The sequence below is a fragment of the Vulpes vulpes genome, chromosome 12, assembly GCF_048418805.1.
Source record: "Vulpes vulpes isolate BD-2025 chromosome 12, VulVul3, whole genome shotgun sequence".
Classification (NCBI taxonomy): domain Eukaryota; kingdom Metazoa; phylum Chordata; class Mammalia; order Carnivora; family Canidae; genus Vulpes; species Vulpes vulpes.
The window spans coordinates 80783633-80809923 of NC_132791.1; the positions used below are offsets into that span (position 1 = coordinate 80783633).

The following is a 26291-nucleotide window of genomic DNA, read 5'->3' on the forward strand; positions in this document are numbered from 1 at the left end:
TAAAGAAACAAATTATCGGTAGGGAACAATAATGATGGGTAAAGATAATATATAAATAAGTAAAAAAGCACTTCTTAATTCATCAATACAAGTACCTAGGTAAAGGGTATACTTGTATGCATATGTAGAAAATTAAAACAGCTTTAAAAGTCACTCACTGTGAGCCCTGGTTATGATAGAATAAAAAGTGCTATCCCTTGACAAGTATAAAATAAAAACCTTTGGCTCATGCCAATTTGGAATGTAAAGAGAACCTAGAAAACCACTGTCAGGAGATATGAATGTCTATGTTAGCAATCCAAGTCACACAGAAAGGAAGAGGAATAGCTCCCACATGATGTTATATATAGACTAATATAAAAATGATTTACTTAGGAGATAGTGTCTATGTTGGAGGGGAATACAAGGTTATAAACAGCTTTTATTCACTTGGTTCAACACCAATGCAAAGCTCGTGCCTTAAATGGCTCCATGAATGGTTCATTAGGTGCCAACTACAAGTCTACAAATGCGTTTATTTTAAAACAAGAGCAAGAAGAGGCTGGCTCATGGTTCATACAACTTTCTGAGGACCAAGCTCTCATATAAAGCTTTCTGAATGAGCCCATATACCTACCAACTACAGTTTTGTTGGCTTTCATATGCACCTAGGTATTTTTTTCTGCATTTCATCTGAAAATAATCCACACAGTCAACAGAGGATTGTGTTAGAGAGAAGCATCTGAATTCTGGCTAAGGTTGAAACTCAGTTTTTAGAAGGCCAATTAAAATTCTCCAGGCTTCAGGGAATACCTGAAAAAACTAATCTGCTCATTCTACTTTTAAAGCTTCCAAAAGGAGTGATTCTAAAAGCAATGTCTCCTTTTGAACTCAGATTTTTTTCCTTTATAAACAGACTCCTTTCCAAAGACAAACTAAAATCCATGACATTGGGTCTTTACCTCGGTTTCTTGGGTTGCTTTCATGAGAAAAGTCTCCTCCAATGGGTGAGGCAAACTAGTCAGAGTTGCAGATAACTATTTCCAGCATACTCTGAGTGTTGAGCATACAAATGGCTATGACCAATCTTGAATACCGCATGATATTCTTTAAGCAATATGAACTACAAACATTGTAATCCCTAATAAAATAATAAAATTATAATCAAAAGTATTGGACTTAAAAGCAGAACCATAATGCTGAGTGAAGTCTTAATGGTAATTCACAATAAAATCTTATCTCATAAAAATGAAATAATTTCATATTTGGATATGAGGTCCATAAAAATCAAGTTTTTCTACCACCTTTATAATTCTAGTTAGTGGTGAAACCAAGACTATACCTCCAGTCTTGACTCCTGACCATTTCTTATCACTGGAATGAATTTTTTTTAAAGATTTTATTTATTTATTCGAGAGAGAGAGAGAGAGAGAGAGGCAGAGACACAGGCAGAGGGAGAAGCAGGCTCCATGCACCGGGAGCCCGACGTGGGATTCGATCCCGGGTCTCCAGGATCATGGCCTGGGCAGAAGGTGGTGCTAAACCGCTGAGCCACCCGGGCTGCCCTGGAATGAATTTTTTATGCTACATCTAACATATTTAATCAGACCATGGATTCATTTCTTTCTCATGGCTAGATGTTAGTAATTTGTGTTCACAAATCACTAAAAGTTCAGGGATCACAGAATATGCACTCAGGACTAGACCAAAGACAAGTCCTAGGATTGCTGAGGGCATTGGCTATTGCAAGGGACTGTGGGGCCTGCAGGGTGATGCTATGTGTACTCCACCAACATACACACTGAAGAGGCAATTCTCCAATACTGGTGTCAACCAAAATCAGTTGAGAGTCAGGAAATGTCCATCTTCTTTTTCAATGAAGAGAAAGTAAGGGGGAAAAATTGAAGTAACACTATTTGAACAGTCACTCCTGCTAGATTAGAATAGGGCAGGGATGATGGAAAGCACAGATAGATTTCCTTTACCTAAGTTCGAGGTAGAACTAAGGTAGACAACAAACTTGGAGCAGAGATATCACAAAAGCCCCAAGCTTTCAGACTAATGCAAATCATCACTGTTCCAGAGTTCTGAAATTTGTTACCTATACTATCATTGAAAAAGGCTAGTACTGGGAAGAAAGAAATTCCCAGCTCCCACAGCTTATGAACACTGAAACTGGTGCTAGAAGATGTCCAAAAAGGGTAAAGGAAAAAGTCATTTTGCCAGAACAAGGTAAATGGTCTCATGGATATTATGGATGGATGGATGGATGGATGGATGGATGGATGGAGAGGGGTAAGCAAGAACAGTTAAAGGACATGGATCTTGCTTTTTACATTTTTGCCTTAACAATGGCAGCTCTTAGGACTGGGACTATTACAGCTGATGGAGATCAGAAAATGGAAACTGTTAGTTTACAGTCCACTCTTGACAATTTAGGGTGATAGATATAAAATATTTTCTCAGGCCACTGGTTGTATGTACCTCCTGTCCCCCCTAACAGGTAAGACAGATCTGGAGAATGTTCAACAGATTACAAACTGTCACATATGTATCTTGTCTAATAGAACCACCACCCAAAAACAAAAACAGAAAACAACAAATACCCTCTCTCCATCTGACAAATGAGGAAAGCAGAACACCAAGAAATTGCAAAAATTGCCCAGTGCTGACTGGTAATTGGAAGAGGCTGGTTTCTAAGCCAGAGTTCCAGATGCCAAGAGTTCTAATCCATAGGCACTCACAGAAGGTAACATCTCTCTCACTCTTCTGCCCTACACTTACATTTAAAGAGCTGAGCACAAGAAATTTTTGAAAGTTGGGTTTTTAGATTTCAATTCTCCATTTACTTCCTACCCCTAGATTATTACTAATAATGCAGAGTTGGGCTTATATCTGACCTCATGGGTCTTTGGAAGAGAAAATAATTCTTTAGAAATAAAACAAAATATGAGCTTAACATCTGGGGATTGGGAATGGAAGCTAATAGTTTTCTCTGCCTTTGTTCTGGGAACCAGAGGGCCAACTCTCTAGTGGAAAAGTCAATTCTGTCTTCCAATCAAATAAATGAACTCTTCTATGTCAATCTTTATGAAAGGGATACAAAAAGAAGGAATATAAAGGTCAATTTATGGATGCCAGGAAAAGAGAACACTTGTTCACTCAAAGCTAAAGTCTGTCCTTCCACCGAGGCCTCAGAGGAATTAACTATCTTTTTTGAAAGGAGGATTCGTAATCCAAAATAGTAATGTTCTTTCACCTCCCAAGACAAACTTTCTTCAGATAATTGGGATTTGAAAGAGTGCTGTAGCTTTTTACATCTTGTGCCATCGTGAACAGGGGATAATTAGCATTTGCTGCTAAAGTTATGAAGTGACCCCTTGGCTGTTATTCAGAAGCACCAGCTTCCAGTTTTCAGATTATAATGAAGACCGAGAGACTGAACTTCAGATATGTTTGAACATCTGGGGGCTGTTTTCCCCATAACCAACAACTTCACCTCAAGTCCCAGCTTTTAAACTGTTAAAACCATGGAAACATTAATAATGACCCTTCATTAAACCTCAACTTCCCCTCCCACTTGTACTTGTGACCAATTTACTCGCTTCAAAGCAAGCAACAGCATCCTGTTGAGTTAGTGAGTAGGACTTCTGTGTCTTCACCAACACCTTCAACCAGAAGAAAGCCAGAAGCCACAAAAAAAAACTTCATGATCTCGATTCTCCTAGGCCAGTGACAGCAATTATGTAACCCTGGTGTTTTTTTGCTTTTATTTTTTGTTTTTTCAGTTGCTATGGGAAAGATTGTATTTGGGCAGCTCCATCTGCAAGAGGTAATTACTGGCCTTCCAAATACACACACACACACACACACACCTACAATGCTGGGAAGAATAAGTATACATAATTAAAGAATTTTTCAGAGGCCAAACAACTGTTAACCAAACATTGTATTACTTAGTTACTGGCAAAAATAAACAAGGGCAATTGTTTATTGTCAATTAAACTCAACATTTTCAGAATTATTAATACCAATTAATATTTCCCCATAATTTTGTATTTGTCAGGCACTACGGGCTACTTTACACTGATCATCTTTGCACAGAAAAGCTCTATGAACATAAATTTGTAATTCCAATTGTAATAAATAAATTTGTAATTCAAATCCAGAGCCCACAGTCTGTTGGCCATAGCTCACAGTGCCAGACCATGCCCCATGTGAGAACTATGGCGAGCTCCTGGTCTGGTCTACTGACCAGTCCAAGCAATTCAAATGAATCACTCAATCTATGCAGTAAAACTAAGAAAAATGGAAATGACTTTTGGTAGCAAAATGTATATGGTCGTAAGCCACAGCAGTAACAATGATCCTTTTTCATTGCAGTGGCCCCTCCTTATCCACAGGAATACATTTCAAGACCCCAGTGGATGCCAGAAACTCTAGACTATACCAAACCCTACAGAGAACTGTTTTTGCCTACACATACTATGATATATCATAGTATCATACTATCATATCATACTATGATAAAGTCCGATTTATAAATTAAACCCAGTAAGAGATTAACAGCAATAATGAATAATACAATAGAACACTTTCAATAATATACAATAGTAAAAGCTATGTGGCTGTAATGTCTCTCCCTCAATGTCTTACAGCACCGTACTAACCTTTCTTGTGATGATGGGAGAGGAAAGATAACCTATGGGATGAGAAGTAGGGAGGTGAATGATGCAGGCAGCATGAAGCAGCATGAGACTGCCATTCACCTTCTCACCACATTCCAGGAGGATCACCTGTTTCCAGATGATAGCTGACCACAGGTAACAAACCAAGAAAGCAAACCATGGATGAACGTTGATCCAGAACAACATTAAGCAAATGTGTGACCTTCAAATAGCGTGGCCTCGGTTTTCATATCAATGAGTTAACCCCCTACCTGATATAATACTTCCTGTCAATAAAAATACTATCTGCTAAGGCCTATTATGAAGCCAACATTGAGTTGAAGGAGTTTTGTGAGTGTAGAGTAGTGGCAAGAGTAGTTTTTCTACCTTCATCTATTTTATTTTCCTGGGAGAGGAAACATTTTTTACTTTGGCTTCTCCTTTACATTAGGTAATTATTTAGGGTCTTTAGGCTATAGACCCGATTCCTAAGGCTGGGAGGCATATACAATTCCTGGAGAAATCTATGCTAATAAAGTTTAAAATATGATTAAAAGAGATTAGGTGATGTCAGAAGCACAGCCTCAGACTTGGCTAGCAGTATCAATCATTCTGAAGGGCCAGACTCAACCCTGTCTCCCCCAAAGTCCTCTTGGCTCACTGTCTTTGACTCCACCTACCAACACAGGGATTCAACACCATGGCACCCCAAGGCAGCCCTTTCCCATGAGGACAGCATGCCCGGCAGCCAAAGTGCTCCCATGCCAAATTTGGCAAGACTCTGGCTCCAGTCCCTTGGCCTCATCTGACCCTCTCTCTCTGCCACTTCACTCATCTCCTGGAGAGACACATTATGTCCAAACCTATTACACATCAGTGGTAGGAAAGGAATTTCAAGTCCCTGAGTGTTAACTGACCAGGGTAGAACCAGCCCTGGCTTTTCAGGAGGGAGAAGAGATGGAGGGGTAGGGAAATACCACGATACTTTTGCTCTGCCAAATCCCTATCCCTTTTTTGACCTTAAGCAATGCCAGAAGAGAAAGCCAAAAGGAGGTGGAAGGTAAGTGGAAGTGGCCCCTGCCCTTCCTTGTGCTTCCAGGCTGACTATCTGTAAACACATCTTTACCACCCTTCCTCCTTGCAGGGAGCGGGGGAAATGCACAGGCTTGCCTAACTGCAGGAGCTGCCTGAGAACCTGGGCACAGTAGGGGTTCAGGATGGATCCACAAGACAGCTCATTTGATGACAATGACCTTTCCATTAATACCCACAACTCTTAGTGTCACTTCCCAGGGGTGAGTGGACAGGTATCTGGACAAAGGAAAAAAAAAATCACAATGCTTTCCTTCCTTTCCTTATCTCCATGCCACACTCTTATCCTTCTGCAGGTGTGAAGGAGTGAAGAGGTGCGGCTGGTTAAATGGAAGTCCCCTCAAGGATAGGTGGGCAATTCTGCCCCTGGCTGGGGCAGGTGGGGAGCACTGGCATGTGGAGCTGAAATCACAACTCACAGGCCCGTGGCAAGAGCAGAGCCTGTAATTAAATGTAAACATGACAGTGGCTCTTAATACAGGAGGCAAAAAGTGAATGTCTGATGGACTGGGGTCCAATGCAGAACTCCAGTTTAGTGCCCTCCGATGAGGAGGTAGCTCAAAGGGATGGGGTCTAGAGATGGCAGGACAATCCACATCGGTTGCAGGGATCCCCTCTTCTGGGCTGCTGTGACCCTCGAGGCACATCTCCCTCCCTTGAGCACACAACACCGTGTTTATTCTTTAGCAGTGCATCTGGCACACTGGGGCAGAGCCGAGGGCTGACCTTTGCAAGGCTTCGTGCCCCTGACTGAGTCTGCTAGGTCCTCCATCTAATAAAGTGACTACTAGATGCTTGTGGCTCTTAAGCACTTGAAATGTAGCCAAACGTAACTGAGGAGTGCTACAATTTTAAATGCACAGTATATTACAAAGACTAAGTATGAAAAAGTTGACTGTCTCGTCCATTTTTATATACATTACATACTGAAATAACATTTTGGATATATCATGTTAAATAATATGTACAGTTAAACTGGTTTACCTGTTGGGCTTTTCTTTTTTAACAAGGCTGCTAGAAAATTTAAAATCACCTATATGGCTCATATTACATTTCTATTGGACAGCATGGTTCTTTCTGTATATTCCACTAATGCTGTTGAATGAATGAAAGAAAGAATGAATGAATACTGACTTAAGATTATCAGTGTTCTTTTTATTTTTTCTATTTCTCTCAAAAGTTTTATTTTTGAGTAATCCCTCACCCAACGTGGGGCTCAAACTCATGACCCTAAGATCAGGAGTCGCATGTTCTACCAACTGAGCCAGCCAGGCACGCCCAGCAGTAATATTTTTAAATCAACATAGAAATAGTCAATAGGAATGGTTAGAAAGGAGTGAGGCATAGTGGTTTTTGAAATAATTTCTATCTGGAGCTACATTTCATTCTGACTCATCTGCTGCTGAGAAAATGCTTACTAATCAGCCAGGACTCAGAAAGGATGAGCGGGCGACAGACTGTCTGTCGGCCAGGCCACACCACTGACATCAAGCTCAACCCCCAGGCCTTCAGGGGAGACTGAGCTGTGCAGAAGACCCAGCAGACAGAGGGCAAGGAGCTGTCACGAAGAGATGAAACAGCTCATCGGGGAGCCTGCAGTTTTCCAGGCTCCTTGGTATCCAGAGTCTACCTATTTGCTCAGCCCAACTGTTTACTTTTAATACCTTAAGACTGTTATAAGAACATTCACTGCAAATCAAAACCACAATATTAGGTCACACATATCAGGATAACCCCGTTACAAGGGCTAGTGAGGATATGGTGTAACTGGAACCCTCTTGCGCATGGTTGTTGGGAGTGTGCAATCCTACAACCACTATGGAAAGCAGCGTTGAGATTCCCCTAAGAATTAAAAATAGAATAACCATATGATCCAGCAATCTCACTTCTCAATCTGCATACCAACGGGGAAAAAAACCCTGAAAATAGATCTCTAAGATATACGCACATCCACGTTCATGTTCATTACAGCATTATTTCCAATGGCCAAGAAGTGGAAGCAGCCCAAATGACTGTCCAAAGATGAATGAACAAAATGTCCTATATACATACAGTGGAAAATTATTTAGCTTTAAAAAAGGAAAACTATCACATGCTACAAAATGGATAAAGCTGGAAAACATTGTGGCAAGCGAAATAAGACAATCTTGAAAGAATACTGTCTGATTCCACGTATATGAGATATCCAAAGTAGTCAAACCCATAAAAACAGAAAGTAGAATGGCAATTGCCAGGGGCTCAGGGGAGTGGCGAAGAAAGCTGCCATTCAAAGGGTACAGAGTTATACTTCTACAAAATGAAAAAGCTGAAAAATCTGTTGCACAACAATGTCAATGATACTTGACATCACTGAACTGTACACTTAAAAATGATCAGAATGATAAATTTCATGTTGTATTTTTACCACAATGAGAAGAAAATGCATGGCACAATCAATGCTCCAGATAACGAAGAATCCACATGAGGACCCTGACACAACAGAACATCTCATCATCTTTTACCAAAATAAAAGAAGAAAATGTGCTCAAATGGTTGCACACCAATGTAATAACAGCTTTACGCACCAGTCAAAGGTGGAAATAACCCAAATGCCCACTGACAGATGAATGGATAAACAAACTGTGGTATCAGAATACTTGAAAAGGATGAAATTATTTTTTTAAAGATTTTATTTATTTATTCATGAGAGACACACAGAGAGAGAGGCAGAGACATATGCAGAGGTAGAAGCAGGCTCCATGCCGGGAGCCTGATGTGGGGCTCAATCCCAGGACCCTGGGATCACAACTTGAGCCTAAGATAGATGCTCAATAACTGTGCCACCCAGGTGCACCCCAAAAGGATGAAATTCCAGCATGTGCTACAACATGGATGAACCCCGAAGATATTATGCTGAGTGAAATAGGCCAGTCACAACAGTCTGTGACTGCATGATTCTACTAATACGAATCATCTATCTGGAATTCAGAGACAGAAAGTAGCAACAGTGGGTGCTGTCCATGGGGGTAACGGAGAATAGAAATTTATTGTTTAATAGGTGGAGGTTTCAGTCTGAGGAGATGACAACGTTCTGGAGATGGACAGCAGTAATGGTTGCACAACACGTGAAAGCACCTAATGTGATTGAATTATACATAGAAAAATGGTTACAATGATGTATTTATGTTATGCATATTTTACCACAATAATAAAAAAAAGACAATATGCCAAGAAAAGAAGGGCAAAGGAGGTGAGACTCCAGAGGAAACAGGAAGACGTGAATGGCTCTTGGATCATCAAAAAGGAAATTCTCACGCACATGACTGCCTGGGAACTTTGGTGGAGCATCACCCCTCTCTAAACCAGACGGTCACTAGGACAGCATTTTGCCTTCTGTGAAGGGTACAACCTTCTCATTTTGTGGCTCAAACCTGCAGTGAGATTCAAAAACTAGACTGAGGGTGCTCACACAAGTCAGAAAGAAGGGAAGGTGTGCACACACTCTGTTTTCACAAAGAATTCTCTAGTTCGTTTAATCCACCACTCATATTCTTAGCCCAACGTCTATCTTCGTCCAAGCCTAAGTCAGCAACAACAAATTCAGTTGTAGCGGTGGTGAGAAGATGCTCTCAGATGCTATAATGTCATTTCCAAAATTATCTAGCAAGGCAAGAATAGACATCATGTAGCAGACATTATGCAAAGTGCTTTTTATTTTTTTAAAAATAGATTTTATTTATTTATTCATGAGAGACAGAGAGAGAGAGAGAGAGAGAGAGAGAGAGAGAGAGGCAGAGACACAGGCAGAGGGAGAAGCAGGCTCCATGCAGGGAGTCTGACGTGGGACTCAATCCTGGGTCTCCAGGATCACACCCTGGGCTGAAGGCAGCGCTAAACTGCTGAGCCACCCGGGCTGCCAGCAAAGTGCTTTTTAAATTACAGTATTTTTAACAACAACCTTGAGTTATTAATGCCATTTCACAGATGAGGAAACTGCATCTGATAAAACACGTTCAAGGGGAAGGGGAACCCTCTTGCCATGTTGGTGGGAATGCAAACTAGTGCAGCCACCATGGAAAACAGTATGGAAGTTCTGCAAAAAGGTAAAAATAGAACTACGTTAGGATCCAGCAACTATACTACTAGGTATTTACCCAAAGGATACAAAAACACTAACTCAAAGGGATACATGCTCCCCAATGTTTCTGGCAGCATTATCCACAATAGCCAAATTATAGAAATAGCCCAACACTGTATATCGATTGATAAATGGATGAAGTAGTGGTGTATATGTGTATACACACACACACACACACACACACACACAATGGAAAACTACTCAGCCACACAAAAATGAACTCTCACCATTCTCAATGACATGCATGGAGCTAGAGAGTATCATGTTAAGTGAAATCGCAGAAAGACAAATACCATATGATTTTCATCACATGTGGCATTTAAGAAACAAAACAAAAGAGGGATAAATAGGCAAACCAAGAAAACAGACTCTTAATGCTAGAGAACACATTGATGGTCACCAGAGGGGAGGGGGGTGGGGGAAACAAGTGATGAGGATGAAGGAGTGCACCTGTTGTGATGAGAACCAGGTGATGCACAGAATTGATGAATCAGTATATCATATACCTGAAACTAGTATTACATGGCATGTTAACTAAGTGGAATTTAAATAAACACTTAAAGAATATATGTGCCCGGGACGCCTGGGTGGCTCAGCAGTTGAGTGTCTGCCTTTGGCTCAGGGCATAATCCCGGGTTCTCAGGATTGAGTCCCACATCAGGCTTCCTGCATGGAGCCTGCTTCTCCCTCTGCCTGTGTCTCTACCTCTCTCTGTGTGTCTCTCATGAATAAATAAATAATATCTTTAAAAAAAGAAGATATATATGCCCAATACAAGAGAGAGGAGATTTTTCACTCAGGCCTGGTGGATTACAAACTAGGTCTCCTGACTGCTGTGAGGGCACACTTTGTAAACTGAGGCCACCTGAAGGGGAGGAAAATTTGCAAACTGGAAGAACCAGAAGAGCAAGCAGGGTAAGACTGGTAAGACAGGTAAGCCACTGACTAGCTAACTCCACTGCCAAGATGTGGGTAACACCTAACTGAGCCACAGAAAGGTCTGAAATCTCGTTTTAGGGAGAATGATTACCATGTCAAAGTGAACGTCTTTTTAATTTCTGAAACTTGGCCTTATAAACAGGAATCAAAGGAAAATTTCTCAATCTATGCAAAAAAAATTCTGGCTGGGAAAGAACGTTAATCTCTCCTACCAGGTCCTTTTCTCCAGGTTATATATTAAAGGAGTTATTATTCAAGAGGAAGAAAGAAATCAGAAAGGAAACAGAAACATATTCCAGCACGTGTGCTGACCCTTAATGATATTTTCCTCAAAATTATTGGTGCTTTCTAAAATTGTGTACTTTATATAAAAGTCAAGCCATAGTATGAGAAATATCATCAGAGGACTTGATTCTTTTTTTTTTTTTTTTTAGAGGACTTGATTCTTAAGACTCAGCTGTAATTGATGGCTGGACTACACGCAGGTTACACACTCAACAGACTCAACAACACAGACCTCAGATTAGTGGATAATTTGGTGAAAATGGGACAGAAAACCCACTAAGGAGCAACAGCTTCTGGAATCCGTTCTACTCGTTTCCCATCTCACCTGAAAAATCCAGAAAATGACCTTCAGATAGCCTGGAATCAAAGCCTCTCCTTGCATGAGAAGCTTAAAACTATACAGACTTTCCCATTTGCTCTGCTCTTCCCTTCACAGTTATGATTTCTGAAACTCCCAAATTTCTTCCCCTGCCAACAAAGCCTGGTCACACATGATACTGCCCACCCTCTCACCTCTCAAGATACATTTCTAAGTGCCTGGAAAACACAAGAAGGGGAAAACAAAGGGCAAATGCCAGTCTGTGACCTCTGTCTGGACTGAGTCAAGTGTGATGTGTGAATCAGGTGTGTGGAATGGAAGTTTCCATGGCAACGAGACTGCAAGGCAGCCAGGAGAGTCACATACTCTTTCCCCTCAGGTAAGAGAAACAATGAGGCCACTGGAGGGATGCTGGGGGGGGACCAGCAAGTTCAGAGCTCCCAGGGGACTGTAAGGACCCTTGCTTGCAGGTGGCTCCTTCACCTTCTGCTGTGGGATCCTTCCCCACCAGCTCTTTGTGATAATCTATCATGTCTCTTTTTAGAAGGAAAGGGAAGAACACATTCAAGAAGTGGTCTCTAAAGGGAGTTATTTATGAGCAAAATGTAGAAAGGACAAGAGAAAACATGTTTTCGTCACATAGTAAAGAGCAGCTCTCATAGACAGAAGTCCAGCTACGCTGCCAGCCTGAGCTCGCCGCCTGTCGGCCAGAAGGACATACATTTCCACCAAGCTTCTTTGCTTGACCTTGCAGCAAGCTCCTATTTGTGAACCTGATGTGTAATGAAGAGCTCCTGAGCTCCATTTTGTTTTACAACGGTTTTATTACCATTAGCTATATACGGTTACTTGACCACAATTCTCAACTTTTAGGAAAAATAATTTTTTTTTAAATAACTTCCTTTTTTTAAGACCCATGGCTTGAAGACAAAGGAGAAGGTATACCATTTTAATGAAATCAAACTCAGCCTTTGGTTATCTACCTGGAGAAGGGTAGTCAAAATGCCAGATCTCTGTTGACATTATGGCTTCTGAGGCTATGTTCTAACTTCAGTTTCACAGATGTTATAAGGAACTGGAATAGGGTGTGTGCATTTGGGCCAGAATCGTGTTGGGACAGCAGACTTCCCTTCTCTGCTCTCCAGCTCATAAAGCTTTGCTCCAGAAGAGCGGGCTTCAGGTTGCTTCAGAGCACTAGTCCAGACCCTGAAGAAGAGGTTACCTTGTTACCTCTGCTAATGGCTCTTCTTCAGCAGACTACCCTTCCCATTGCATCAGAGGAATCTTCTGACATGGCAAGCTTGGGCCAATCCCACAGGCCTGATGTCCCCTCCCACTGCACTGAGAAGCTAAGTCTCTAACCATGGTTTCCGAAGCCACCCCGGATCCACCTACCTCTTTAGTTTTATCTTCTACTGCTTCCTAATTGGCACACCAGATTCCAGGCAAATTTGACTATTTTTGAACACCCAAATATACCAACCACCACCCTCTCTCACCTTTTGGCCCTTTAAGGCATGGATTCCTACAAAGGAATCCCCCAATTTTTTCCCCAATACAAAGCTAACATATCACTTCTCCTCCCGGGAAACTAAGTCCCTCCCAAAATTTCAGCCTTAAAGTACCTTTGCGGTACATCCACAACACCACCCATGCAGACTGTACCAGACAGCTCGGCATCAAGAATCCTATCCAAATGGAAGGGGAAACAGGACGTAAACTTTGTGCATCTTTGTCATAACTTGGGGTCCTGCCCATTGGAGGTACTTAGTCAAGATCTGCCAAAAACGAGTGAACCAGTGAAAAAGCACATGAGTTAACAGAAAGGGCCTACATGACAGGCATTGGCATGACTGATCACAAGGGGCAGGGACCACATCTAGGCCCGAGTCTCACAGTCTGCTTCTGCTATCTGTTAAGTTACTTTTCAGGAGAGTTTCTAAACTTCACTGAACCTCGGATTCCTGCTTTTAAATTGGAGTAGCAGTGCCTGTCCAATGAGTGTCAAATGAGATAGTGTTTGGGAAACTCATTGTGACAATGTTGTTGTCTGAACATAACGGCATTTTCAGGAGAAGACTGAAGAGAGAAGGAGCTAGAATAATGACTGCGGGAACAGCAGTAGTCAGGAATCTAAAGAGACCTGTGTAGCAGGTCTAGAAAGGAGTTACAGAATTTCATGGTGGGCTTCCACCGACCACATATATTGACTTCGGAGAGATCATTATGTTCCCCTTTTGACCATCATACATAGACATCCTCCTTACCTCAACTTTGCACTTATCTACCATATTTATTTCCACAAAACACTGCTACTAATAGTTTGTGGGCCTTTGTTTATTGCCTTTACAATCATTAATACCTTCCCTTTCCCTATGCTCCATGTAAATCCTGCCATCCTTTCATATCCATGATAAATGTCACCTATACCTATGAAGTCACCTTTTTTTTAAGATGTATGCCCAGCATGAGGCTTGAACTCACAACCCCAAGATCAAGAGTCAACTGCTCTACCAACTGAGCCAGCCAAGCACCCCTCTATGAAGCCTTTCTTGAATAAACTAGTTCACACTCATCTCTCCCCTCCTGATCTCCTAGTACATCAAGGGCCCACATTTCACTGTTCATTGCTTGATCTCTAAATTCTTCACATATATATATTCCACATCCCCTTTCTAAAATGTGGGGAGGACCTCCCACGACGAGGAGAGCCACATCTGGGTTATAAAATGTGGGAATCTGGCAAAGGAGGAAAGATGAAAGAAGCATATTAAGAATTAGAAAATAGCACTGATTAGGCTACCAAGAAAACAAAAAAAATGACAGGAAAAAATTACCTTGTCACTTCATTTCTAAAGCCTTTGAGGTTCTGTGGTAGTTGAACAGGACACATGAAGAGGGCATGGAGTCATGCTTGAGAGAGAGGGAGACAAGCAGGAAACATGAAACAAGGATACCAAGTGATCCTAAAGCTTGACAAAATGAACGATAGAAGAAATGGAAAAGCAAAAGGAAATATAGACAAAACAGACAAATTGCCACCAGTGAGATCAATCAACAACATTTTGCTGAGTACTCGGTTCCCCATGCTCTTCCTGGTAGTGCTTAACCTGACACAATAAACCACCCCGACCACAATTAGCTCAGCAGAAAAGCCATGGGGGAAATTCTGGGATAAACTTATGAAGAATTACAATATGACCATTAAATACTGTGTTTATTATTACAGAAAGATAATTAGAATTCCAAACACATATACAGTGAGATCCTACTTAAATAAAAATGCATACAGACATAAGCACATAGAAATAAATACTAAAAAAAATATCCAAATTCTCTCTGGTTTATATAATTATAGGTTATTTTTATTTTCTTCTGGAGGTCTTCCTGTATTTTCCAAATTTTCTACACTAAGCATGGATTACTCTATAATTAAAAATTATATTTGGATATTGAAACATGAAATAGACATTTTAATTGGAACTCTATTTAGAGAGAGTGGTCCATGAAAAGTGAACATAATCCCTACTCTCAGCTGCCTAGTGATGGAGCCTCAATTCCCCCAGAGGAGAGCACATTTCCCTTCTAAACCTCATGACTCTGTGGGACACTAAAGATGACATATGGGCTTGTTCTCTCCACATTTTTTTGTCCACAAGAAATGACTTTTAGAAATCCTTCCACTACTGTTCCTTCCATAGGAAGAGATTTATAAGAAGAGTAAATATTAACTTTATTTCAGGTCTTGATTTTTCCAGAACACCTAAACTCCATGAACTACTCAACTTCTGTTCCTTCTCCACTCTGTCATCCCATCTCCATCTGCATGTCCATCTCTTGTAATGCTAAGTGTATGTCTCAAATACTGCCCCAGATCAAGATGGCAGCATTCTCTTTGATTTTGTATGTACTCTCTAGAACATTCAGAGTAGCACCCTCTATTCAAACAGAGCCTAAAAGTTTCAAAAACACAGCTCCAGTTTGGTCACACCTTTAGCATACTTACAAGGGTCCCAGGAAACAACTGCATGTGTCAGAAGTCAACATGGTCATTCAAGATAACATGTGACAAATTGCTTTCTCAACTACTCAGTCCACATGGGAACCAGGAGTGGGAAGTAGAAGCTGGAAACAACCCACCGCTAAAGAGAGGGGGGAAAGTGGTGGTAACTTTAAATGAAAGAGAGGAGTTTGAAATTTTTCTATTACCAAACCAGGCAATTAAAACATTAAATGTGAAATCTGAAGCACTGTAAATTTCCTAATATGGTATGAGTGCTGAGTTTCCCAAATGATGCTTTCTCATCTTTCAACATATCAAAGAGCATGCCAAAACCCCAAAGAAACATTTCCATTTTGAAAACAAAAATAAACCACACACATCCACATGCTATTAATAGTGTTGTCTTGCCTTAAAGACCCTGTATCCTTAGTCGGGGAAAAAAAAAAAGAAAAACCACTGCAGTTTACATAAATGTGAACGTTATTGAAAACTCCTGTCCAAAGTCAACTGGACATGGGTAGGTAAGATAGGTGGGACAGAGGCAAAAGTAATCAAATCCCTTCTATATTTTCATTTCTGGAGACCAAATGTTATGTTCCTCATTGCCACACCTAAGAACTTTGTAAATATGTTCTACATCTTTAGCAGCGTTTCTTAAGAGAGTGTAAAAGAAGGAGAGCTGGCATAAGATACACAGGTCCAAGCCAACTCCTCAACATTAGGAGGCCTATGAGAGAGAGACAGAAGCTTATGATGGAAACTGCGGAAGGGATTGCCAGAGGAAGCAAAGGACATGTCAATGATCCCAAAATCTGGCCTATAAACTCTTGAACCTGCCACCATAAAAAAGGAAAAATGCTGTACCATGGCATTTTACGTTTAGAGACAGGAAGAGGCTTTTAAATGTGATGTTCTCCTTCCTCAATTCAAATACCCCTGAGCTGCTATGTATGTGCTCAGCAGAAAGTCAAAGGCTTGGCATGGTGGGAAGTCTATGCCGTGGAAGCTGCTCACAGGATGCTTCCGTGTTGGAGAGGGAGGAGAAGAACTGACACATAGAACAACGAACGACTGTTCTTTCCATTCTAAAACACTGACTGTGCAACTAAAGTGGTCATTCCAACCCCAAAGTCTTTTGGAGGAAAGAGCTGTTCTCACCTGTCTCCATGGACCACCTTTAACATTTAAGCTCTGATTCATAGGCCTGAGGATGTCTCTACAAGGCCAAACAAATGGGAAAACCAGAATGATGTAGGGACCAAACCCACCCCTGACCCAGCAAGGTGAGGAGGAGTGAAGAGAACGGAGTTAAGATACCAACTCAAATACAACGAGGAAGAAAAGGAAGTAGGGTGAGCGGTGAGGTAGAAAGACCATTTCTTCCAAGCTAACAGACTCAGGTTCTGACCTTAACCCAGCTACTTCCTTCTACAAACTGGGCACGTTAACCTCTATTTCTATCCTCTTTACTTACAAAATACTTCTCTAAAGCTACGTGGTAGAGATTCTTCTAAGCACTCTACAATTTGTTATTTAACCTCAACAACAAATGGGACGCCTGGGTGGCTCAGGGATTAAGCATCTGCCTTCAGCTCAGATCGTGATCTGAGGTCTTTGGATCAAGTCCCACATGGGGCTCCCTGTGAGGAGCCTGCTTCTCTCTCCGCCTGTGTCTCTGCCTCTATGTATGTCTCTCATGAATAAATAAATAAATCTTTAACAAAAATTTTTTTACATCTCAACAACAAGCAACTGAGGTTAGTCCTGTATTACACTCACTTCACAATGGGGAAACTGAGGCATGAACAAATCACATACTCTAAGAGTGGCAAATTTGTAATTAAATCCTGGTGGACTGGCTCCAGTCCCAGCTCTGGAGCTCTACACTGCCTCTCTTATAAAATACATACTTTCAGAGCTGTGGTATAGGTGCCATGAAATGCATATATAGCACCCAGCACAGTGGCTGACATTTAGCAGAGGCTGATAGATAGATCTCCCTCCTCCCATTCCCCTCTCCCCACACCGTGGGAGGCTGGAGGCAAGATTCTGCACACAGAGAAAAGCAGCTATGTCCATCTGCAAAGGCTCAAGGGCTCCAGGGCAAGCTAGAAAACAACTCACTGTCTTTATCCCCTGAGGCCTGGAACAAGAGTTCTAACTCAGGCAGAGATGTCCAGCATTTCCAGACAGAGCCTGCCTCTATTTATTATAATCTGTATTCAAGGCACAAACATTGGAGACAAGCCTTAGTGAAACCAAAAGATTTTACGAGTTTTGTACTAGGAGCTATGTATATATATGTCAAACACAAATACACCACATGTACCCACACGCACACACCATCTAAAATTTACATCGTATCTACCAGAAGGGGAAAATGATCCACTTTCCAGAACCTTCCATGGCCTAGAAACTGGCAGAGGGTCTATATCAGGCTGCAGCTTGCTTTAAGACACTCTGCACACTGATGGGGAGCTAAAGGACAGAGTCCTTTTTGAAAATTACTAAGGACAAATTAGGCCCAGGGTCCCTGGGTAGCCATGTTATAAAACATGAGAAAATTTTGTTTTCCAGCCCTTTGGCAGTATTTTCATGAACGGATGACAATAAAATAGAGGATAGAAGCTATTTTTGTATGTTGTTATTAGTCTAAACGATCACTGAGAAAGGTGCACATGTTACCAGTTAAGTGACTTACTGACTCGGGCAAGTAGTGGCCCCCCACACAAAATAAGGGATCTAACAGAATTAGAATTTTCCTGGTGCACAACCACTACACAGTGATAATTATAAGAAGTTTACACATGCTACCAAGTTAGCAGCGCTGTCTCGACACTCTTCACCTCTTCCTCAATTAATAAAAGCACCTGAAGACCATTAGTTTCTTGCTAGAAAATATATATATATATCAGTACAATGAAGTATTGAAACTGACCCTGAGAATGTGCTAACATGGTTTAAAAGTCATTAAGAAGGAAAGCTGAGTTTCTACATTTCCAGGCTCAGTCACTGTGGCTACTGGGTTCACGGATGCCTGCCAAATCTTGCAAAATTATAGCACTCCTATCCATGTGGTTTCTAAAACTATAAGCTTCTATTGTGAATAAGCTTGATCTTCTGCTTTGGAAACCCATCAGCTGCCAGTCTGCTCTCATGGCACGCCGTTAGGAGAGAATCCACAAAGTGCCCAGGTGCACACACCGGGAATTGGCTTCCTCCCGCACATTCACTACAGTTAAGCACAAGTGAGAGAGGTGGGGGGAGGATGCTTCCTCATCACAGGTCCACTAGGAATGGCAGTGTTCTGTTAGGGACACAAGGACACCATCCCCTACCTCGTTCATCTGCACAACGTCCCCCCAACATGAGAGAGGCCCCTGAAATTGCCTGCCAACCACCCTGAGGCTTGTGGCTCAGCCCAGGAACACTACAAGAGAGGAGACAGGAAAAGAATAGGAAATAGTGAGCAGCTAAAGAGGAAGACGAGGATTTTCAGCCTTGGACCTGCGTGCACAACCAGGTCTATTTATGACCTCAGCCAATTACCCCTTCGTAGGGAGATGTGTTATCTTCTTAGTCATTTTGAAAAACCATTAAATGAGGATGGGGGTGTGGGGCGGGGGGAAGGACTGAGTTTTTCAGTGTGTGTCTGTGAGTCAGCAAAAGCCGGAAGCCTTAGGAACCAGCTTCAAACAACAAGCTGGAAAGGAGGACAATAAGCTCCCACCCCCAGGCAGTGAGAAATTGCATTATCCTAAGAGATCACGGCCACCCATGTTCAGAGCAGATAAGTGAGAACCCTCTCTGCTTCTGGCCAATAGGAGACCTGCAGCCACAACAGCTCACAGAAGCCCTGGGTGGCCTCCATCCCAGCTGCTCCAAATGGTTGCAAGGCAGAAACACTGCAGCTGGGTGGTGCTCAGAAGTGTAGTGGGTGGGAGGAAAGGCAGGCAGAGGGGAGGGCAGCAAGCTGCATCCCCCACCAGGTTCTCAAATCCCCTCTCGGGGCTTAGGGAAATCAGGGGTCTGTCTTGAAGCTGATCCCTAAGGTGGCTGATCAGAGCCAGGCCTCACCCCCATTCCACAACCAGAAACTGAAACTGCCTTAGAGACTCAGAAACTGTGGGGAAATCACCCCACCAGGCTGCTCTTTCTGCTCTAGGAGCAATGGTATAATTAATGCCACTTGCTGAAAGATGGGGGCATTCCAAACTCAGTCATAAGGAAGAAAGAAGCCTTGCCACACGCCCTATGCGGCACCCACAGAGCCCCTTAAGACATTCTCTTTAAACAGGCCAATCTCATCTAGAAAGCATGTGTGCAGTAGCATTTTAAATTCAAAAAAAAAAAAAATGTATTAACTCTCCTCTGAGTGAGAAAAAAGAAAACTCTTAACATTTGACGCCAAGTGTATGAAAGTCATAGTATGAGCCCACTTTGGGGATCCTGTCATTTGCCTCAAGAATTATCTAAATAGAAAACATTTGTTGCTGTGAGTACCTACTGTTACTTTCTTACATTTCCTATTGTCACTAGTTATGTTTTTATGTTTTCATGTCTGTGGCTAATGCCAATGAGGTATACTCAAATGGCAAGGAAGACAGTCCAAAAGTCTCAGACTCTTATATCTGCACATCTGCACACCATTCCCATACCAAACAACCCCTTCACAGAACCTGATTTTGTATGCAAATTCTTTTGAAGGAAAGTATATAATTTTTTATTATATGCACACACGAGTATAGGTGTGTAACAAATGAGAAGGGACACAAAAGACAGAAAAATTCACATGAAAATTGTAGCTCCATCTACTCTAGGAGGCTGCCAACATTTTAAGCAAAACCCAAATGGGCATAGGTGGTAAAAATTAAAATTAAGTCATCTGGCATCCAGATGAGAAAAATGGAGGTTAAAAGTCAGGGAGCCATTTTGCACTTGGCCTCTGATTTGCTGCAGGGCCTACCTCAAGTTGTGCTATACCTCTGTTATAACATCTGCAAAATGGAGATAACACTTCACGCTGTCTACCTCAGAGAGCAGTTAGAAGATTAGATACCAAGAAAGAAAATCCTCAAAGCCCTTTGAGTTTCTCATAAATATAAGACATGCGATGTAATAAAATACCAGTACCCTCTACAGAAGTCCTAAGATGCTCAAGGCTATAGAAATAGGAAACAGACACAGGCAATACTCCACAGTAGACAGCCCGTGGGGCATAACATTTAAAATCAGGGAGGCAGTGGGCAAATCTGACTCCAGCTTGCTTCCGGGGAAGAGGTGGGGAAAATAACTCCAGTTCAGGCCTATTCAGATAAAACAAAATATCCAGGGAAAGAAAAGAAAAGATAAAGCAAGTTTTGTTTCAACAGATTGCCAATATGTTGAAAGAAGCAACCCTGACAGATGGAACTCCAAATTCTTGCCTAAAGGTCCAGATCTACAAGATGACCATCCCTTGACTATAGTCTCAGGTTCAGTAAACTCTCCTATAAAGGTAAATTGGTTCCACTGAGGAGTAAGTGTAATGACCCCCTGATGTTGAATAAAAATTTAAGTGAGGAATACATTAAGTTAGAATGCTTTTAATCAATTTGCACTGGAGACAAAAGCCAACATGGACTGTACAAAGGCAAAGTGATCACAGAGGTCAATTCTGAATGGAGCCATCATAAGGCCCTAGAGCAGCAGCCACCAGAAGCTGGAAAAGACAAGGATGCTCACCTGAAGAGAATGATTACTTCCGGATTCATAAGGAAATTGGGAGAAGGGCATTGAATATTATATACCCTAGGATAGTCTGAATTACAGAAAATTTGATATCTGAATTGATTAAATACTTGTTTCTTACATTACATTTATTTCTATATTATGTCAAGCACTTGCGCATTGTATGTCACATTAAATTTTTAAAAAGATGAATACTATTGTATTCTGGCTCTCAGAGTCTAGCGAGTAGGAGGCACAGATGCAATCAAATAGAATACAATGTGGTAAGGGTTAGAGTGAAATATGAACACAGTGCTGAGGAAGAAGAGTGGAAGAAGTAATGAATTCCGCATGGAAGAGGAGGGTGGGAAGGGGATCAGGGGAGTTTCAGGGAATCTGAACAGAACCATACCAAATGAATGATACATTACCAAGCACAGACAAAGAGGGAAAAGTGCATTCTGGCTAAGTAGAAGGCAGCCGATACCTCACACAATGTCGAAGTATGTCCTAGTTAACTAAAGAGCCAGGAGACCATTCAGGAGGCTCTGACTGGCAAGGCCTCTGTGGGAGACAGAGAGGGAGCATCACAGGGTGACATTTCTGAAAAGGGACTTGATATTTTCTCTAACTCCATATAATGTTCCAGGTGCAGGGGAGGTGGATAAGGAGGCCAGAGAAGCCAAAGGGCCTGGCAAGCTTAACCATGGCTCAGGAATAGTCAGGAGCAGGGCTTCCAGGAGAAGGAAATGTCCCATGTTAGGTGTGTAAAACATGGGATAGTGGTCTGAGTAATGGCTTCTGAACATAACAGATCCTAATTCCTGGAAACTGTACATGATCCCTTCTCTGGCAATGACTTTGCAGATGCAGTTAAGTATCTTAAGGTGGGGAGATTATTCTGGATCATCCAGCTGAACCCTAAATGTACTCATAAGGACACTCCTATGAGGGAGGTAGGGGGAGAAGACAATGTGGCCACGGATGGAGATCCCAGAGGGAAGCCACCACAGGCCAAAGAAGCCACCAGAAGCTATTAAAGACAAGGAACAGATTCTCCCATAGCCTCTGTCAGGAGTGTGGCCCTGTGAACACCTAAATTTCTATTGTATTAAGCCACTAAGTTTGCAGAAATTTGCTATGGTGACCATTAGAAACAATACACAGGGAGCAAAGAGTTACTCGCCAAGGGCTTTTGGGTATCACGATTACCAGTCTTGGTAAGAATGATTCAGATGAAGGCACCTCAGCTACAAAGAAATAGAAGTCCAAGCTGAAGCCACATAGGAAGAGTAGATTATTATATTAAGTAACTGAGCAAAAAAATAAGGAATGAGGCCCACGTAAAAGCTGCAACTGGGTCAATACAAAGTGGATGGAAGACCTGCAAACCATACCACCAAACAGTGACACACAAAGAACTGGGTCTGCATGGTACAGGAAACAATAAGAGATACAGCAACTTGGAGGTAATCGTGGAGCCCCCAACTTCCTGGCCCCAGATAGTCACTTCGTTTTAAGTGCCCACTGGATATGGAAGAGAGGGATGGAGAACATTTACATGCACCCTGGTTCAGTTGAGATGCTCTCAGGAACTAGATCAGGACAAGAAACATCTAATCAAAGACTTCAGTGAATCCAGATATGGAACAATCAGGGAAATGAGATATGAAATGCTAAAAAGCCTACCATGTGCCCTTTAGTCAAGATGTAAAACTCAATGAGATCCATTTCAGGAGGGTAGGGGCAAGGTGTGATATCTCCAGTAACCAATACAACCCTGCAAGCAGGGGACTGAACGAGCCACAGCTGGAGATGATAGAGGCCAGATAAAATAACGGGAGGGAGGTGGCAGATTGGCAGATATTTAGAGGAGAAGGCAAGTAACTTGCACAGCAAATGAATGATTAGTGGAGCATGGGGGTAGCAGATAAATGATGACATTAATTTTTCATTACCAGACTGGCAGGAAAAGATTATAGTAGAACAGAGAGAATGAGTGTGCCTCTAGCTATACCGAGTCTAAAATATTAGTGGATTGGGATGCCTGGGTGGCTCAGCAGTTGAGCGTCTACCTTTGACTCACGGTGTGATCCCGGAGTCCCAGGATCGAGTCCCATGTCAGGCTCCCTGCATGGAGCCTGCTTCTCACTCTGCCTGTGTCTCTGCCCCTCTATGTGTGTCTCTCATGAATAAATAAATAAAATCTTTAAAAAAAGAATACTAGTGGGTCATGCCAGGGGTGACATCCAGAAGACAACAGATGCTGGCATCTGAAGCTCAGAATGTTAAAAACGTTTGCACGTTCACAAAAGTTGTCTGTAATGTGCTCTTTCACCTTCTTCCTCCTGATGCATTACTATGAAAGGAATCCAAAAAAGATCACGAAAATGTTAATATCCAAAATCAACATTTGTGAACTCTTCTCCTACCACCCACTCATAAGAGAAATCTCATGCTGGCAGCACTTAAAAGTAAAGAAGTGTTTCAAAGAAGAGTAGAAAATAATTCTTACCATTAGCCTTTTCCCTCTTCTGACAGTGTTCAGGACATTTGGTGGAATGGACAAAAGAGAACAACCATCCATGGACCAGAGTGGTGGAGAAGGATGTTCGATGATGATCCCGGAGATGACCACATGATGGAAAAGATGGCACATTTGATGAATTTGCAGAGGACATCCAGTTAGACACTCCTGGAAGAACAAATGCAAATCCTATGGGGAAAAAAAAAAAAAACAGTATATTCACTAATATGGACCACCTGGGAAAAGAAATGAGGGTGGAGGGAGGGCGGTGTGCTGGGGTGGGGGTGTGGGGGGGTGTGGCACAGAGGAGACACACACCGATTTATCTGCGAAAGTACAGGTATGCTTACCAGGTGCTTAAAGGATGCATTTGTGCCCTAGAGCTACAGAAACTATGCTCTCCCCCACCAAAATGCTCAAGTGTACAGTGCTCTGCGGCAGAATGCTAGCCTGGTACCAGCTAAAAGGTAGAGGAAGGACCTTTGGACCACAGCAGTAATGAGGGGATGGTAAAACAGCACCTCTACCTTAGTGAGCTTTTGGACAAGAAAGACAAATATCCATAAGGAACAACTGCCACAACAAAAAGGACATCATAAAATATATGTAAATAAACAGACATGAGCAAATAGGCTTTTATTTGTTAAGACCTATTACAGAAACACATCTCATTGTCTCCAATTGAACTCTGAAGGTTAAGGGACGTTTAGGGAAAGTGCTATTCCAGAAAAAAAGGGACGTTAGCAGCAAAAGCCCAAAACATGCCCAACAATTAATCACATCACCTTACATTTGCATTGCATTTATATGAACACTGCTTCCTAACACCTCATCTGAACCCTAGCAGAGCTATGCATATGGTGATGCCTCCAAGATTTGACCATGGATTCACTCTGCTTTTGTTTATTAGGTGCCTATTTTATCAATCATATGGAGGAGAAATATAAACCTAATAATTCCTGCCCCTAGGAAGTTAAAAGCCAGTAAGATGGAAAATATAAAATACAGAAGTATAAAAATAGAAAGCAAAATGTAAATATAAAAATGGACAGGTAACAGTGAAGTAGCCTTATAAGGCAAGAAATGACAAAGCAAAATGAAGGTTATGAATCTTTAAGCAAAGACAAGGTGGAAGTTGTGAGCTGAAGCTCAGGAGGAATGGATCAAAGACAAGGGAGCAGAAATGTGTGTGAAGGAGATTCCAAAGGACTGGAACAAAAGAAGGCAGGAATGAGGCTGACATGATTGGAGTTAGAACACTACACACAGAAAATCAATCCTTCCTGCAAGAGAGAAGATGGTAAGGGCCAATGATGGGCTTTACACAGAACCACTGGAAATTTTAGACCAGAAATGAAACACAAAATATGGGCTTTAATCAGAAAGTTCCACCGCCAAGACAAGACCGCATACCTGTCTCATAGAGACTAATTAGGAGGGGGTCATGATCTAGGCATAAAGCCATGAGTTCCTGAGCAAGGAAGAAGCAAAGAAAGAGTTGAAGGAAAGACAGCTGGGGAGAAAAAAAATACTAATGGCAACCAAAAGGTTTCAGTAACCATGTGGATGAAGAAAATAATGGGAAAGGGAAAAGATAAAAATTGTTTAGGATTACACTTCAGCTCCAAGAAGATTAAGGAGATGGCTAATAAGTCACTGGGAAGAAAGAAAATGGACACAAATTGAAAAGTGATTCTGCTATAGAGATGCCAAATTGGAGGTACAGATGGCAGAACTTGAATGAAATATCTTCTGGGGGTCAGGGGTAAGAGCAAATGTGTGCACTGTCACTGCTGTGGCAGGAAGCTGAATAAGGGCTATAATCTTAGAGAAACCATTTACAGAAAGAATTCAGGGGCTATGAGATGGAAAGGTTTTGGAATTTCTCAAACACATCACAGCTTCTGATTTTAGTGGCAAACTATTAGGAAAAATCCCAAACCAAAGAACTTGGAAATACTTCAGAGATGAGGCTGGGTTTATACCATGAACATATTTCTCAAAATATTTCAAAGACAAACATCTAACAAGTAATAGTCATCCTAAAATACCAAGCTCAATTTTATGGTTAGTAATGACAGCCAACAGCATTCGATGGAATTTCACTAAGAAAATAAGTTATGGCTAACTAATAATTTGATTTTACTCACTAATGCCATGACCAAAAAAAAAAAAAAAAAAATCAAAGCAATGTCACCAATAGGTATGTAGAGTCTCATATTCTTACTATCTGCCCCCCCCCCCATGACATGGACAATCATAATAATCTCGCACATATACATTTTTGGTTTAAGACCGTAAACATTGTAAGCTCCAGGGTCAAAGGGCCAACGAACGTTTCTGAAACTAAGAAGGTAAATTGAATACGGGTTGTTTTCAACTTCTGGTAAGGAACACAAAGTTGGAGTCATTTCTACAACTGCGGTGACTGAGCGTTTCTGGCGTTGGTCGTTAATTGGAAGGGCAATGATACGGTTTCTGTGTACATATAAATACATGTAATAATCAAGTCCTATCTTCCTGTTAAAGAGATCCTCATCATCATATTACAAACAAAAACATCACCCTGCTCTCCTGTCTCATTCCCTCCTCCGTCTGCAGTAAGACACCAAAAATAAAAGGAAAACCATTTTTTGAAATTAGAAAAACAAACA

The 26291-nt window shown here is 41.6% G+C and overlaps 1 protein-coding gene across 4 annotated transcripts in view; it reads right to left on the reverse strand.

The window, feature by feature from the left end:
* The window catches only part of LOC140594628 (uncharacterized), a 312713-nt gene that overhangs the window by 151100 nt on the left and 135322 nt on the right, over positions 1–26291 (reverse strand). For all 4 annotated transcript variants that reach the window (XM_072729032.1, XM_072729030.1, XM_072729033.1 and 1 more), the window contains exon 3: positions 23626–23826. In XM_072729032.1, the coding sequence (XP_072585133.1) occupies positions 23626–23826 (201 nt within the window). The remainder of the gene's footprint in view (positions 1–23625; positions 23827–26291) is intronic.